Raw genomic sequence first — 16,190 nt, 5'->3', positions numbered from 1 at the left:
TTCGGACTATGCTGCTGCTGCTAAGTCATTTCAGTCGTGTCCGACTCTGTGCGACCCCATAGACGGCAGCCCACCAGGCTCCCCGTCCCTGGGATTCTCCAGGCAAGAACACTGGAGTGGGTTGGACTATGCTAAATACATACAAATTCAAAAAAAGAAAAAAAAAAAAAAAAGGCGGGGGAGGGTAATAAGCAGTTCACAAACAAATCCCACACAGGATTTTCAGAACCTCCGGAGCATCCACATGGACTACTTTCGGTGTGGGCTATTAAGAACTTTCACAAGTCACACTCCTTCTACCTTGCTGGAGGGCGTCTGGCTGTATGTCCTTCCCTGGAGAATCTATTTGACATCCACAATATATCCTCTTTTACTGCCCAAATGATGATGCCTTATGATTTGCACACTGTCTTCCTCACTCCTTTCTAGCCCTCCTGTATACCTAAAGATGAAGCATTTGCCTTTTTGCACGATAAAGAGATGTAAGATAAAACACCTGTCCTTTCAGTGAACTACATGACCCAGCCCATAGACTTGTCAGAGATCCTGGATGTCAATGCAATGCGCACCACCTTCTGCCCCGTTTCTGTGCAGTGCTTAATTCCAGGCATCTCGGGTTGCACTCTCCATTACGTTTAACTGCATCCTACTTTTTACCTCTAGACCTTCTCTCTCACTCGCTCCCTGATGGATGGGCAAGGCCAAGGACCAGGCGGCGTGACCTTGGGCAAATTCTCGCTTCCGCCTCCTTAGCGGAGCGGGGAAGCCCAGTACCCGCACCCTCTTCCCCTCCGCTTCCTCCTAGAGCGGCTCCCAGTCCCCGCCCCTACGCTACTGGCGTAGTGGCTGCGTCGAGCCGCGGCGCCCTCTCATCCCAGACGCTCGTTTACGCCGCGCGGACTGGGAGGGCGCGATTCCCGAACGCGGCAGGCGCTGCGAGCGCGCGGCCGTCCCGCAGGCCGGCGCGGCCTTACGCCGCTGACGTAGCGCGCCCAAGATGGCGGCGCGGTCGTCGTCGGGGGTGGCGGCGGCAGAGGGGGCGGCGGCCGCGGCGGCGGCGGCGACGGCAGCCGTGACGGCGGCGGCGGAGCGGGGCCTCGGCCGAGGGGAATGAGGCGGCCGCGGCGAGCCAGCGGCGGAGCCGTGTAGCGCAGTAGCGGCTCCCCCTCCCTGCTTCCCTTGGCCGAGCCGGGGGCGCGCGCGCGCGCGCGGCCGTCCGGAGCGGGCTCCCCACCCTCGACTCCCGAGACCCGCGCCGCACCCCCCAACTCGGGCCCGGAGGATGATGAAGCTCAAGTCGAACCAGACCCGCACCTATGACGGCGACGGCTACAAGAAGCGGGCCGCGTGCCTGTGTTTCCGCAGCGAGAGTGAGGAGGAGGTGAGGCGCGGGGCCGGCCGGGGGTCTCCGGGGTCGGTGGTCACCTCGGACTGAGGCGCGGGGTGGGGGGCGCGGCCCGGGCCCGGCCGCTCGGTTCGGCCCGAGTGAAGTTCCGACGAAATTTCCTGAGGCGAGGGCGAGGGGGAAAGGGACGAGGACGGTGGGCGGAGGGGAAGTGGGTCTGAGGTTCGGGCCGACGGGGACGGCAGCTCGCGGCCGGGCACTCGCGAGCGGGCATCCTGTCACTGAGGAGAGAGGGGCGGAGGGCAGAAGGCGGTGGCCGGGGAGAGCGCGCGGCGTTCGGGCCGGGCCTGCGGCTTGGGGTCCGGGGAGGGCAGCCCCGCGCTTGTGTCAGGCCAGCCCGGCACATGTGTGTGTGCAGGAGCCGCCGTGCACGCGGCGCGGGGCCGGCCCTTTGTGGCGGAGAAAGCAACCACTTCATTGGCAGGTTCGGGGTTTGCCGAGGATTATGTACGTCTGGGAGCCCGAGGCGGTGGGGGGAGTTTTAGGAAGATTTAGGGCGTTGTGCAAAAGCCAAAGCCAGTTGTTTATTTTCCACTGCGCTGGGTAGCCCATATGGTGTAAGCCTGAGAAGAAAGGACAATTTGATAAGATAATCTTTGTGGGTTGAAAAATTTTTCATTTTAATTGGGAAAGCCAAAATCGGTCTTTTAAGAATCTTTGCCCGGACATTCCTCCATTGCCCTAGGAAGATCTTTAGGATTAAATTTGCTTGCAAAATAGAAATGCTTAGAATCAGTTTCTTTTTGCATATAATAAAAAAAAATCTCGAAACTCCTCAAAGCCGTTTCTCTGGTAATAAAGGGAATTCAGAGAAGGCAAATGTTTTTTTGTAAATCCTCAAAGAATAGCTGCTTTGGAAATTCATAAGATGCCTGTGGGAATGCATTCCTCTCGTGTGTATGGTGGTAAAATGGCAGTTAAACTGGAAACAATGAAGGACAGTGAAATTCAATATGCTGTATTTCAGCATGCAGCAGTGGGCTATCGTGGCAGGGCTGCAAGTACAGTACATCGTGTTGAAATGGAGAGAAAAGAACTTGACCCGTTAGTTATGAAAAGAAGCTGTGATGAAAGACAGATGGGTTGCCAGAAGTTGCTGTCCAGAGATATTTAGGAGGAAGTGGAAATTTATTGCGTGGGAAAAAAAAAAGTTAATAAAAGCACTGTAATTGTTCTGTTGAGAGATTTTGTGTGTTCCCTTTCAGCAAAACAGTAGGAAACTAGATTTGGAAATGTATATTGTAAAAGTACTCAAAACCGATGCATTGTAATAGCTGCTAGGCAGTGCCTTGCTGTAAATTGTGTACTGTTTTGGGATACATACTTGCATAAAGTAAAATGGTGATGTTTACTGCCCCAGAGGCTTTGTTCTCTCCATTATCATGTCGTATTGTGGGAAATCAGACGGGATCACAGGCTGTTAATTGGAGGGAAAACTAATTAGCATAATAACATGTCTTACTGCAGTAATATGGTTAAATCTGTGGGAACCCCAATTATAAGTAGAAGGGTATATAATTGTATGAATGACAAGACTTTACATGTTAAATAAATCATAAGGAATTGAGAACATGTGAATATTTTGGATAAATTGGAAACCCCTTATGGATCATAAGCAAAGTAATGAAGACTTGGTTTTCTGTTTTCTGTTAAAGGCTTATTATGCAACGGTACAAGCAGCATTGATGTTAAAACATTTGACTGATCATGAAGTTTCCTCTACTGAATTTCTTTCTGAACATTGGTTAATAAGCAGAAGATTCATGCAAATCTTTAATTACAGATTCAGTAGATAATACAGCTAAAGCCTAGGAAGAATAAAATTAATGAAAGGGGTGTGTTTTAGATTTGTTTAATATGTATTAAGAGCCTACTATATCGGTGCAGCATTCTGTAACATGGGATGTAAAGATAAACATCCCTCGTTGTCCCAAAAAGTTGAGTGGTTTTTGATTGGAACCCTTAATTGGGAGGGATTTTGGACCACGGAATAATCTCTAGGGTGCCATTCAATTCTCAGATTATATAATTGTGTTGGAAGGGAAGTAATTTGTTAGTTCCAGGAGAACTTTTATGTTCTCAGTAGTAGTGCCAGAAACTGGAAGCATTAGCCGCCACGCATTGTGGGAATGTGAAATTCAAACGCAATAGGACATTCAACCCAATTTTATTTTTTAATGAGCACTAATGGCTTTAGTCAAGATAGAATAATTTACAGGATACTATCAATATTAGCATTAAAACAATAATAATGTAAGTATGAATAGGATCCTGATTTATAAATTTAATCAGTGTTAAGAAACATACTTACAATGTAAAGAAAAAGATGGAAATATTAGCAGATAATAGACCATGAGTCAAACCTTCTAGCATTCCATTTCTCCAGCCCCAGAAAATTTTATTTATAGGCCAGCAGTGATAGCAGCTGAGATACTGATCCAGGTTGGGGTGTGTGAACATATTCAGCAAGTTTACTGAGCAGCTTTATTGAGCACTCATTAAATGTCAGGCTCTGTGATACAGTTACAAAGGAGACAGGCAGGCAGGAAGCCTGGAGGGGCAGACTCAACAACATGATGAAAATGAGTTCTCTTTCCTTCAAATCTCTGTCTGCTTTTCCTGTTGATAAACAAGCATCAGTAGCAGGAAAATTTCCCTCCGTAGATGTTTTACTAATTATGGTGACATTTTGATAAATTAAAACCTTTAGGTTGGGGCGTTGGTGATAGTTAACATTTCTTACAGTGCACCTGATGTACAGTGGACAGTCTCTTGCCCAGCCTCTGCTTTAACCACTTGATACACTGTGCACTTGATTCTACTCTGTGAGCTGCTGGTCCTGACAGGTTCCAGACCATGTGGCCTCCCAACCAGTTGTATTGATCCCTGTATTTATTTATTTTTTTTGTAATATATGCATTGTATTTATCTCTATATCTGTATATATTGGTTGTAATACACTGAAAATTGTAATTGTGCAGTGTAATTAAATATGACGTCAGTTGGTGAAATTTGAGTTCAAAAAGAATGGTTTTGTGAAAAATATTTCAAATGCTTTGGAATGATCCAATAATTTCAAGTTACTAAAAAAAAAATTGCTGCTCAATTAATATGGATTAGAAAACTAAAAAAGATGGAAAAGAAGTCTTAAAAGTCCAGACAGACTCTGCATATAGATCACTTCATGAATGTTTTCAGGTTTTTGTTTTTCTTCTTAAAATCTAGAGCTGAAAAATACAGGTCACACATGGTGGGCATAGTATATGAAAGACAACTTGCATTTCAGCAGTAGACCCACATGGACCGACTACGTTGTGACTGACAAAGATTAGCAAATAAATATACTTTGTTTACTTACTTATTTAAGCTGTGCATCATGGTGGATTCTTAGTTCCCTGACCTGGGATGGAACCTGTGCCCCTGAAGTGGGAGCATGGAGTCCTAACCACTGGACTGCCGGAAAGTTTCTGCGTTTATATTTTTAATCTGCCATATTTTCCAATTAATATTTTATCATAAACATTACAGAAGACTTAAACATATTTCTTGAGTAAGATTTTATTACACTAAATTGGGTATTATGACATTCATCTTTGTCATGGTATTCACCCTGGGCCTTCCTAAAGCACTTCCAGTGACATCTTCTCTCTTACACCCATTCCTTTTCTTCATTTTCTGATTACAGAAAGGGAGAGATATTAGGGGTGGGCTTGCTTGTACTCTGCCCTTCCTGGCCTGGTAGGGGAGTGTGGCACAGGCGTTTTAGACAGTTGAAATATCTAGCAATGTGAAATACTCTCCTGGAAAGGCTAGTGATACTGACTATACATGGGGGTGACATCACAGTGCTTGGGAAAGTTGAAGTTGCTCCTCAGGGGTCTTTTTTACTGAGGCAGAAAGGTAAGTATTGACTGGATCATCTCAGATTTCCTTGTGCATTAAAACTGTTTTTATTAAATATATATATCAGATCAGATCAGTCGCTCAGTCGTGTCCGACTCTTTGCGACCTCATGAATCGCAGCACGCCAGGCCTCCCTGTCCATCACCAACTCTCAGAGTTCACTCAGACTCACGTCCATCGAGTCAGTGATGCCATCCAGCCATCTCATCCTCTGTCGTCCCCCTCTCCTCTTGCCCCCAATCCCTCCCAGCATCAGAGTCTTTTACAATGAGTCAGCTCTTTGCACGAGGTGGCCAAAGTACTGGTCTTTCAGCTTTAGCATCATTCCTTCCAAAGAAATCCCAGGGCTGATCTCCTTCAGAATGGACTGGTTGGATCTCCTTGCAGTGCAAGGGACTCTCAAGAGTCTTCTCCAACACCACAGTTCAAAAGCATCAATTCTTCAGCGCTCAGCCTTCTTCACAGTCCAACTCTCACATCCATACATGACCACAGGAAAAACCATAGCCTTGACTAGATGAACCTTTGTTGGCAAAGTAATGTCTTTGCTTTTGAATATGCTATCTAGGCTGGTCATAACTTTCCTTCCAAGGAGTAAGCGTCTTTTAATTTCATGGCTGCAGTCACCATCTGCAGTGATTTGGAGCCCAGAAAAATAAAGTCTGACACTGTTTCCCCATCTATTTCCCAAGAAGTGATGGGACTGGATGCCATGATCTTCATTTTCTGAATGTTGAGCTTTAAGCCAACTTTTTCACTCTCCACTTTCACTTTCATCAAGAGGCTTTTGAGTTCCTCTTCACTTTCTGCCATAAGGGTGGTGTCATCTGCATATCTGAGGTTATTGATATTTCTCCCGGCAATCTTGATTCCAGTTTGTGTTTCTTCCAGTCCAGCGTTTCTCATGATGTACTCTGCATAGAAGTTAAATAAGCAGGGTGACAATATACAGCCTTGACGTACTCCTTTTCCTATTTGGAACCAGTCTGTTATTCCATGTTCAGTTCTAACTGTTGCTTCCTGACCTGCATACAAATTTCTCAAGAGGCAGGTCAGGTGGTCTGGTATTCCCATTTCTTTCAGAATTTTCCACATTTGATTGTGATCCACACAGTCAAAGGCTTTGGCATAGTCAATAAAGCAGAAATAGATGTTTTTCTGAAACTCTTTTGCTTTTTCCATGATCCAGTGGATGTTGGCAATTTGATCTCTGGTTCCTCTTCCTTTTCTAAAACCAGATTGAACATCAGGAAGTTCACGGTTCACGTATTGCTGAAGCCTGGCTTGGAGAATTTTGAGCATTACTTTACTAGCATGTGAGATGAGTGCAATTGTGCAGTAGTTTGAGCATTCTTTGGCATTGCCTTTCTTTGGGATTGGAATGAAAACTGACCTTTTCCAGTCCTGTGGCCACTACTGAGTTTTCCAAATTTGCTGGCATATTGAGTGTAGCACTATATATATCTTTTAAAAAACAAAGAACAAAACTGTTCTTAAAGGTCTTAGTTTTGTTTGTTGAGCTTTTCCATCAGGAGCCCTGCCTCTCTTGGCATGGGGTTCCTGGTTCTCATTTCTTCAGATCTTTGAGCTCACTAGGTTGGGTGAGGGGATGACCGACATTGAAGACCCTCAGTGAGTGGAGACTCTGGTAGCCTGAATGTTTGTCAGTAAAAATGCCCCCAGGGGAGCAGGTGAAAGGACCTTCCCCCAGGCTCTAGAGTGGGCAGTAAGGCTCAGGTGGCACTCATCAGGGGTGAGAACCATGGTGAAGAGCTTCCAGTGGAGCCCAGGCCGGTTGGGGAGTCCTTTTGTAGCGTATCTCGGGGACTGTTCTGGAGTCACCACGAGTGCATGGATCCAGCTGACTGCACATTTCTGATCCTTGTGTTTCTGCATCTTTCCTGAGGCTTTGTGTGTGTGTGTGTGTGTGTGAGAGAGAGAAGGGGGGAGAGAGAGAGAGCGAGTGTGTGTGTGTGTGTGTACGTGTGCGCACACATGCGGGCATTCCCATACGCTTTCCCTTGTGCCTGCCTAGTAAACACAAGTTAGTCAGTTAGATGTTTCTCCCATTACCTCCTTTTATACCGACTTCCCAAGTTGTGGATTCTAGTCTGAAATTGTACTGCGATCTTCATTATTCTTTTCTACTTCTTGCCCTAATCTTTTGCTTTTGGGTGAGTCTCCTTTTTCAATAAATAGAGTGTTGTGTATCTGCTTTAGTTGAAACAGTAATAGAAATAGTAGCAAAAGGCAAGGCTCTTGTTTGAACACATTTGTTTATTTACTCCTTCAGCACACTTTTCTTTTTTTTTTCTGTGCCACGCTGCTTGCTTGATCTTTGTTCTCCAACCAGGGATTGAACCCCTGCCTCTTGCGGTGGAAGGACAGCATCCTAACCACAGGACTGCCAGGGAATTCCCTCCACTGCACTATCTTGGCCTAACCCCGTCTTGCCTCTTGCCTGAATTATGACTTTATCCTCCTGACTGGTCTCCCTACTTGTGCCCTTACCCCTCTAGTCCTCACTGCTACAGTGGTAGAGTGAGTCTTCTGACACAGAAGTCAGATTCTGTCACTCCTCTGCTCCAGTGGTGGTCTGTCTCAGCAAACCCGCGCTCTGGTGCTCTGGTCCCCTGCCATAGCTCTGACCTCATCTCATGACCCTCCCTCTCTCTCACCCCACTCTCCAGCCCTCTAGCTTCTGTGCTGATTCTCCCCCGTGGTATCTCCGTGGCTCCCTCCTTCACCTGAGGTCTTTGTTAAATTGATCAGACAGGTCTTTAATGATCACCCTGTATAAGATAACAGCAGTCCGTTGTGCATCTGTTAACGCTTTTTTTCTTGGCAGCACATATCACCATCGAGACATACTGTGTATTCATTCTGTGTATTGTCTGTTTCCTCTCACCTGATCTCAGGCTAGTCCCTGAGGATAGGGATATGTCTCTTTTATCTTTTTTATTCACTCCTGTGTCCTCAGTGCTTAGAATAGTAGTAGATGCTCAATATTATTTGTTGACTGTGTGAGTGAATGAATGAGTGAACATGCAGTCCCTACTTTCAGGAAGCTTGCAGTCTAGTGGAGGAACTGAAAATAACCAAGAGATACCACATGCTAGTGTCTACCAGTAAAGTGCTGATAGGTAGGTCTCAGAGAAGTCTCCCAGCTCTTGTTTTATTTCCAGCCTTTGTGACTAGGTGGGCTTCCCTCGTAGCTCAGTCGGTAAAAAATCTGCCTGTGATGTAGGAGACCTGGGTTCGATTCCTGGGTCAGGAAGATCCCCTGGAGAAGGAAATGGCAAACCACTCCAGTATTCTTGCCTGGAGAATCCCATGGGTGGAGGAGCCTGGCAGGCTGTAGTCCATGGGGTTACAAGAGTCGTATATGACTTCGCGGCTAAACCAACCACCACCAGTGACAAGGTGTCTGATACTCTTGAGTATCAGCTTACAGAAGGTGTGTGTGTATTTGGTTGTAAATCCTTTCAGAGTCTCTTTGCATGGTTCTATCATAGGACATTTAGGATTTCTTTCAGATGTTGAACTTGAAAGTCTGTGCCATCTCACAGGATTTGTGTTGGGTACTTGATATGCTGTACTGATCCCCAACCCTAGTGATGCCTAGGGAAAAGGATTTTCATTTTGCTGATAGCCGGGAAAGTTTTATTAACAATTAAATAAACACACCAACAAACTATAATCAAGTAGTGATACTGTTTTAATGACTTGTTGATAGTGGTTCATTGTCAAACATATGTCAAATTTGGATTCTGCAGTTTTGTGAATATTAAAGTAGTTAATTTGAAGATAAAGATTAGTAGGTATGCTCATAAAATTTTCCTGTCATCATCACTTTTGTCTTGATGTAGGTCAGAGTAATAGAAACAAGGTGTAACGTTTATGGGTGCTGAATCTAAAGGATTGGTTGATGGTGGTTAACATGAAACAGAACAAAGAAACCATCATGGACAAAAAAAGATAATATATGGATAAAAGAAGAATAAGGAGTTGAATTTGGAAATAAAGTTCAAACTTAAAATTTAGTAATAAAACATATGCACCTGAGTTTCTGCGTAAAATACTCTGAACACTCACGAAAACTTGAATCCATTTTGAGAATTTTTGTGCTGAGGTAACATAGATCCTCAAGAGTGTTCAGTCTTTTTCCCAGCCTTTTTGAAGCTTTTTCTTCCTAACCTTTTGAATAGGAAAAGGTGTTCATTTTTTAAATTAATCAGTTAACCCTTGGTTGCACTGGGTCTTGTTGCTGCAGGCGGGCTTTCTCTAGTCGCAGAGTGGGGGCTACCCTTCTTTCAGGTGTGCGGGCTTCTCATTGTGGGGGCTTCTCTCGTCGCAGGTGGGCTCTAGGCGCACGGGTTTTAGTAGTTGGGGCTCTTAGGCTTAGTTGCTCCATGGCATGTGGAGTCTTCCCAAACCAGGGATTGAACCCATGTCTCCTTCACTGGCAGGCGGATTCTTATCCACTGTACCACCAGGGAAATCCAGGTGTTCATTCTTAGATTTATTCATTTATTTATTCATTTGTCCTACAAGCTTTTATTGAGTGCCTACTTCCAGATTGGATACTGTCATGAACAAGACAGAATGGAAGCCATTGCTTTTGTGAAGCATCTGATGTAAATACCAGTAAATAAGCAAAAATACCAGTGTATTTACGTATTGTACAGGTAGAGATAAAATACTGTAGTCTTTTCAAGAGATAGGTCTGAAAGGAGTGAAGTAGAGACCCTAAAGTTTCTTTACACTCTTTTTAGGGTAACTTACTCAGAAAGACTACCTTGAATAGGTAACGCTATGCACACAGTACAAAATTCAAAACTTGAAAAGGATATGGAGTGAAAGGTGGATCTCTTTCCCACCCATCTTCTCTAGCCACCCTGTTTCTCACTCTTGATTCTTCTTTCAGAGGTTTTCTGTGTGCACGTGTGTGTGTGTATAGTAGGCTGTTGCACACAAGTCAGGTAGTTAGCTTATACAAGTCAGTACTGCAGTGCATTGCAAGGAAAAGGTCGGAGGACATTTTTTAATAGAGCAAAAGTTTGCCAGTTTTTCCTAGAAATGTATTTGAACCCAGGCCACTAGAATACCTATGATTTTTGAATACTTACCTAGTTTTATTGAGGTTTGTTTACCTTAAATGCCAGGGATCCTTCTAGAGTGGGGAACTTCTAGGAATCGAGTGGTTGTCTCTGTGTGTGTGTGTGTGTGAGAGAGAGAGAGAGAGAGAGAGATCAGCTCTTTCGAAAGGGGGATGTGTTGTCAGTGGGCTGTGTGTGTCCGGAGAGTGCTGTCAAATGGAAGCTACTTCCCTTCAAGCTTCTTAAAAGCAGCTCAGCAGTCCTGTGGGTCAGAGTGTATTTTCTGATTTCTGAAATCTCATTCTTTAGACTACTCAGAGTTGACCTTTTAAGCCATAGTCTCTTCTTCTCAGGATGGTGTATGGTAGGCAGCTGTTCACTTTAGCCGTGTCCCTTTGTCCCCAGCTGTGGAGTGGGGAGGAGGGAGAATTCTGAGTGGAGTTGTGGCTTTTCAGCTCCTCCTGAGACAAACTGTGAGATGATAGAAAATGTATATATTGATCTCTGTTCCTGGTTCCTGGCATAGAGCTCCTTAGACTCTTCTAATTTCCAAAGTGACAAAAACACTAGGAGTGTCTCTTGTTCTAATATTGGTCCTTGACTTCTGTTCCTGACACAGGACTCCTGAAACTTGTAATTACCTGTGTGATAGGAGTGTCTTTTTCTAACGAGGCAGCTCTGGGTGGGCTCCTGAATGGTTCTTGGATGAGAACTGGTCACCAGAAAGACCAAGCCATGATTTGAAGCTTGAAATTTTCAGCAAACCCCTCCCCCTTCCCCCCCCCCCACCAACACACACTTCTTTTGAGAAGGGAGAAAATCTGAAAATGGAGTTAAATGTTTGATCATGCCTATATGGTGAAGCCTCTGTGGGGTTGGGAGAACTTCCAGTGGGCAGACACATCCACACGGGGAGGGTGATGCGCCCAGACTCCATGGGAGCAGAGCCTCCTGCACGCAGGACCCTTCTGACCGGACAGGACCTTTCTTCACCAGGCTGTTCCCCTGTGTCCTTTCATTAACTGTAAATGTAAGGAAGTGTTTCCCTGAGGTCTGGAGGAACCCAAGGAGAGGGGTCATTGGCACCTCTGATCTGTAGCTGGTTGGTCAGAAGCACAGGTTATAACCTGTGCTGGGGACTGCCATCTGAAGGGCGACAGGGACAGTCTCGTAGGACTGAGACCGTAACCTGTGGGATCTCGAGGTAGACACTTTCTCTGAGAGGATAGTGGCAGAATTGAGTTAAATTGTGGGACACCCAGCTGGCATTGCAGAGACTTGGCTTGGTGTGGAAAACCCCACACACATTTGCTGATTGGAAGTCTTAGACGTCAGAGCCAAGCATTAGTGATCAGAAGCCTTCTGTGTGAGCAGTAGAGACTCACAGGGAAGAAGCGCACAGTAGGGAAGAGCTGGGTTTTTCCTACTCAGGAAGAAAGAAAACTGTTCTTTTCCCTTCTCACAGACCGGGCCTTTAACCTCTCTCTCTCTTTCTAACATTCCTTCACAGGGAGAACTGGGTGTGGGAAGGTATGACTGATTGCCCTGTAACCTGATTTAATTTGAAATAGAAACAAATTACTAGAATGAAACACCCATATTCAAATGTGAGCACCAAAAGTATTGGCAAAACAAACAGGAAGTGATTTTTAAACTTTCTTTTTGACGTCTCACTGTTCACGTTGTGTTCTGCGGCTGCTTGCTTAGTGCAGCTAACCAGAAGCGGGCTGTTCCTGTGAGTCTAGTTACGTATCTGAGGCACAGAAAAGACTCTGATGCTAGGAGGGATTGGGGGCAAGAGGAGAAGGGGACGACAGAGGATGAGATGGCTGGACGGCATCACTGACTAGATGGACGTGAGTCTGAGTGAACTCCAGGAGTTGGTGATGGACAGGGAGGCCTGGCGTGTTGCGATTCATGGGGTCGCAAAGAGCCGGACACGACTGAGTGACTGAACTCAACTGAAGAGTATGTGTGTTTGTGTGCTTTGTCCAAATGCACTTAATAAAACAAATTGTAGGCAGTGCAGGATGGGTTTTAACCCCCTTTAAGATGGGAAATTAGTAACTCAAGTGTTGTAAAGCATTATCTTATGTTGTGGTATTTTGTGAGCACTTCCAAAAAGAGATAAAGAGTGAATTTCTACTCCAGGAAAAAGCTTATTACAGAAAGAATAAAAATTTAAAGCAAGTGGAAGCAAAATGTTATAAAGAAAAGAGTATTATAAACATAAAAAAGAAATAATCCCTTAGGTAGACTTTCTTTGTATATAGTTAGTTGATCTCTTTGTTCGTAAAAGAGGAAAGAAAAAAGTCCTTTTAAAGAATTGTCTGGAAGACTTATTTAACACTTCTCATTTGCTTTATGAGAGCAGCTTAGGAATGATGAACAGAAATGGATAGGAACTCATACATACAGTGCTGCTACTCCTATAAAAAGGAATGGTGGTGATTTTTTTTGGAATATTTAAGAATCCTAGTAAAATATGCCATAAGAAAAGTATATGCCTTTGTAAAACACTTTTTATAATGAATACCATGAGCTAATATATTTTTGGTAATTGGAACTTTTGATTAGTTGCTTGTTTACTAAATGACTTGTTTACTAGACTTATATTCAGTCGTCATTTATTGAATGTGCTGAGCCCTGACTCAGGGTTTCACTGCAATGGTGATTTCTTCCCTGGAGATTTTGTAGTTTGGATAGACTGCGTTTACTAATAGTAAAACGAAACCTTTAGATTTTATTGGTAAAATGATTTAGTCTCTGTATGTAATAACTATATTTCTATGGTATTTTCATTGGTATGAATAAGGAACTAACTTGGTATCATTCTTCAGCTAGGCACTCTTGAGTGACTTTTTCTTTCAAAAGGATTTTTTTTTTTTTAAGTACAGAAGTAATTGTGGTGTCTGTAAAGAATACTTCAAACTGAGGGGTTTAAGCTGTGTAGAGTAACACAGTAGGGGAGAGAGAAGGTGGGATGATTTGAGAGAGTAGCACTGAAACATATGTATTACCATATGTAAAGTAGATAGCCAGTGGGAATTCGCTGTATGACACGGGGAGTCCAAAGCTCTGTGACAACCTAGAGGGGTGGGTTGGGGAGGGAGGTGGGAGGGAAGTTTAAGAGGGAGGTGACGTATGTATACTTGTGGCTGATTCATGTTGATGTATGGCAGAAATCGTCACAATACTGTAAAGTAATTATCCTCCAATTAAAATATAAAATAAAAAAAAGACATGTAGAATACAGAATCTGAGCTCTTGAGGAGCTTTAAACTGTTGCAAGATGCAAATTAGAGTGTAAAATTAGAGAAGCGAAGGAGAGGAATTTGAAGGAGACTGAAAATGAGGTGGAATATTAGGGACAGTCGCTTGGGGTGTGTGACACCACACCTGAATGTCTTGGTTGGATTTGGGTAGCCGATGAAAATATTCCAGGTGGAAGACATTGGGCCGGGTAGGTCATGGAAGGTCATGCCTGGATGTATAGCCCTTGAAAGCCTGTTTGTCCTGAAACATTTTGAGGACCACAGACTGTTGGCTCATGGCTGTGTTTGGCCTGCAAAATGATTAAGAATTTAAAAAATATTAGTATCCAACAAACTAATATTGAAAATTTTCAAATAAGGAGTCTTGTCTTTATCTCTGTGATACCAGGGCCCAGGGTCAGCTCCCATTTGTTGTGGTGGTTAAGATGTTCTTCCCTTTTGAAGGTAGAGTTAGGGGGAAATGTTTCTTGTGCCCTTGTAAATTTCTCTCAAAAATGGAAAGAAGAGAAAAAGGGTTACATGTTTCAAGAAAAATGGGAGAGGACCTATTTCTTTGTGGAGATGAAAATGTTATTACCTCTTTACTTTGGAAACATGATGTGTCTCTGTCAGAATGATCTGATGGACTTCAGACACGTAGGCGCTGCCCAGGCCCCTTGGGTGGCGTTTCAGGTTTGATGTCTGAGGTAGTGAAGAGCTTGGGCCCCGGAGTCAGTCAGGGAGGGAGCCCTGGCTCTTACACTCACTAGTCTCTGATCTTGAGCAAATTACTTTATACCTCATTTTCTCCTATTTCATTGTACTGTGGGAAGGTTAAGTGAAATTATTTATTATATATAACACTTAGTCCAGGGACTGGCACAAGTCAGTATTCAGTGTCAGCTATGTAAATATATAACCCAGAAAAAGGCAATTTCTACTTCATTGCAACTTGAGGTTGGAGAAAATTGGAGTAAGAAGGTGGTTTGGGGAAATTTCTGAACCTCAGTTGTCTGCTTATTAATTCAGCTAGGCACTGTGCTGTGTTCAGTGAATAAGGCCCCGACTTTCATAGGGTCTGGTATGGAGTTAGATAACTAAGGCAGGAATTACAGTAAAGTGTGATATTTGAAGTAGATCTTAAAATGGTGTAGTTCAGTGATTCCCATGGTTTAATCGTCTGTGGCAGTTTTAGTGTCAGGAGAGACAGCGGACAGGGCAGACTGTGTACAGTGTACTCGGTGACACTGTACGTGTCCCGCCACCTTGCCTTCTTCCTCAGACCATCTGCTATGGAGCAGCTACCGTTGATATGGCAGAAGAAAAGGAGAGAGAAGCCTTTCTCTGGATACAGATAGTTCTTATTCTCTCCCTCTCTCCCTGCTCTGCCCCCACCCCAGTCTGTGCTGGGAAAAAGAAAATTAAGAGGGGAGACCAACCCAATTAGTGTCTGAGGGAGGAAAAAGGATATTATTCTTCCTCATTCCCATGGACTTGAAAACAGAAAAAGTCAACAGAGAACCCTACCAGTTGTGAACTACCACTGGAACCAGAAAAATCCTTCAAGATCTGTCTGTTATTTTTTATTTCATGATATAAGTACTACGTACCATTAAAAATTCGTACTTTACTGCATATTGAGGAAATTATTTTAAATGCATAAAAGAAAACTAATGAGGCAACTTACATTTATTTAAAAAATAATCCCTGTGAATTGCTCTGCTTTGATGCTAAAACTTTTTTTTTTTAAGTACAAATATAGTGCTGTGGGCAGAGAAGGCAATGGCACCCCACTCCAGCACTCTTACCTGGAAAATCCCATGGATGGCGAAGCCTGGTAGGCTGCAGTCCATGGGGTTGCTAAGAGTCGGACACGACTGAGCGACTTCACTTTGACTTTTCACTTTCATGCATTGGAGAAGGAAATGGCAACCCACTCCAGTGTTCTTGCCTGGAGAATCCCACGGATGGGGCAGCCTCATGGGCTGCCATCTATGGGGTCACACAGAGGGACATGACTGAAGCGACTTAGCAGCATAGTGCTGTGGGAGAAAAAGTAAGGGAGGTGAATTCTTCTGGGTTTGAGAACGTGTGAGGCTTGGAAGGACTTGGGGCAGAGGACTTGAGCAGGGACTTGTGGAGAGTATGCTGTGGTCAGACTGAGCAGAAGTGGCCAAGGGCCGTTGAGGCAACAGTGTTCACAGTAGAGCGTCTGGAGAAGAACTTGGGACTGTGGCGCAGGGATTCGGAGTATCCTGAAGGATTGATTTTTCGGGCAGAAAATCAGAGTATGGATTAATATTGCATCGTTCTGTGAATAATTTTGGAAGTGGGTGTCTGTGGAGAGAGGGGTAGGTGTTTATTATATTTAGGATCTCTGGCCAGCTCCTCCTTCCTCAGAGCATCCTCTCCTTTCTGGAGAAAGCCCCTCTTGGAGAGGAGGAGGCCACTCACAGCCCAGAAACCAAATGGGCCAGCGTGCCCTCTCCTTTCTCTGATGGGCCCGTGTGGGTGCAGGACTCAGGCGCC

General features: G+C 44.4%; 1 protein-coding gene across 2 annotated transcripts in view; it reads left to right on the top strand.

The window, feature by feature from the left end:
• The first annotated feature begins 961 nt into the window (after nucleotides 1-961).
• The window catches only part of NUDT3 (nudix hydrolase 3), a 123,307-nt gene continuing 108,078 nt past the window's right edge, over nucleotides 962-16,190 (top strand). The window contains exon 1 of one of the 2 annotated variants that reach the window (XM_061397958.1): nucleotides 962-1,381. In XM_061397958.1, coding sequence (XP_061253942.1) covers nucleotides 1,283-1,381 — 99 coding nt within the window. In that variant the 5' untranslated portion in view covers nucleotides 962-1,282. The remainder of the gene's footprint in view (nucleotides 1,382-16,190) is intronic. The other variant, XM_061397959.1, reaches the window with a different exon arrangement.

Source organism: Bos javanicus, chromosome 23, assembly GCF_032452875.1.
Source record: "Bos javanicus breed banteng chromosome 23, ARS-OSU_banteng_1.0, whole genome shotgun sequence".
In the NCBI taxonomy this organism is placed as follows: domain Eukaryota; kingdom Metazoa; phylum Chordata; class Mammalia; order Artiodactyla; family Bovidae; genus Bos; species Bos javanicus.
The sequence above is the reverse complement of the archived record's forward strand: the minus strand, read 5'-3'. Positions and strand labels throughout refer to the sequence as shown.